The sequence below is a fragment of the Antrostomus carolinensis genome, unplaced genomic scaffold, assembly GCF_000700745.2.
Source record: "Antrostomus carolinensis isolate BGI_N321 unplaced genomic scaffold, ASM70074v2 scaffold35969, whole genome shotgun sequence".
NCBI classification, from domain to species: Eukaryota; Metazoa; Chordata; class Aves; order Caprimulgiformes; family Caprimulgidae; genus Antrostomus; species Antrostomus carolinensis.
In genome coordinates, this window is record NW_010338520.1 from 4,187 (window position 1) to 5,534 (window position 1,348).

Here is a 1,348-nt window from a genome sequence, read left to right on the forward strand (position 1 = left end):
GGCGGGGGGGGCTGGAGGTTTTGGTCTCTCCTGGTGCAGGTACCTGGTGAGCCCCAGCACACCTGGATAAGGTTTGTGTGTGGACAGAGAAGATCAGGGAGCAAAACCCAGCTCAATGCCTTGGAGCCTGGGTTCTCCCACATGTGTCAGGGCTAAAACCCATCTGGCTCCACAGCTGTGCCAGCCTGGCCAGTGACTGCCGTGCCACCATCCCTGTGCTGGCACAGGGGACCTTGAGCCCGTGGCTGGCATCCTGGTGTGAGCCCCTTGGGATCAGATGCATCCAGACTCGGTGATTTGGGCTGAATTTACTGCCAGGGTGGGGTCAGGAAGGTGGAGGATGAACCTGGCTGATGTTCCAGCAGTGCAGGAAGGGGAAAAGCAGAGCCTGAGGCACTCAAAGTGTCTTGGGGCTCACCCCAAGAGCTGGGGGCTCTCTTCTCCCTCCTCTTCTTCTCCTTCTTCTCCTCTTCTTCTCCTTCTTTCCCTCCTCTTCTCCTTCTTCCCCTCCTCTTCTCCTTCTTCCCCTCCTCTTCTCCTTCTTCCCCTCCTCTTCTCCTTCTTCCCCTCCTCTTCTCCTTCTTCCCCTCCTCTTCTCCTTCTCCTCCTCTTCTCTCTCCTCTTCCAGCCCTCGAAGAGGCTGTGAACAGGGTGTACCCCCCTTACCCATGGCAGCCCAGCAGATTAATTGTGAACTCACACAAATGGGACACAATCTTCCCTCTCCATCCTCGGGCTTTCTCTGGCGGCTCCACGGCACGTGGCAGTGCAGGGTTGGGTTGGGTTGTGGCTGGTGGGGCTCGGCGGGGTGTGCCGTGGTTTGGGGGTGTGCTGACCCCTATGTCCTCTCCCCACAGTACTCCCCGAGCATGCGAGCCACCTACTTGTCTGTCACCGATGAGCACGTCAGGCAGCAGGGCAGCGAGTTCCCAGCCTAAGGCGCTCGCCCCGAGCAGCTCGCGGGAGGAGAACGCGCCGCCGGCGTTTCTGTAACGGAAACCAAAGACACCTGGAACAGAGGCGGTGGGAAACTCACCGGTGGCAGCCGGAGGATGAGCCACGGTGGTGGGGACCCCCATGTGCTCCACACACCCTCCTCCTCTCCTCAGCAGCTTCTGCTCAGTCTCAAGTCTTCCTGCCTTACGGCTGACAGCGACTCTGGGGCCCAACGCCGCAGACAGGCTCTGGGAGCACTGGGAGGACTGGAGATGCTTCACTGTGTCAGCTTCTCCTCTGCCTTCCGTCTGCACCAGCTCGGGGATGTTTCACGCCACGGAGGAGATCCTTCTCCAGCTCCTTCTGCCTGGAGCACTAAACTGGGGGCTGCCCCCAGCACCAGCCCCACGGC

The 1,348-nt window shown here is 60.4% G+C and overlaps 1 protein-coding gene across 1 annotated transcript in view; it reads left to right on the forward strand.

The window, feature by feature from the left end:
* Positions 1-938, forward strand: part of TTYH2 (tweety family member 2) — a gene marked incomplete at its 5' end in the record, with an annotated part of 5,119 nt that extends 4,181 nt beyond the window's left edge. The window contains 1 exon segment of the mRNA XM_029086887.1: positions 858-938. Within this exon segment, the coding sequence (XP_028942720.1) occupies positions 858-938 (81 nt within the window).
* Positions 939-1,348: the final 410 nt, after the last annotated feature.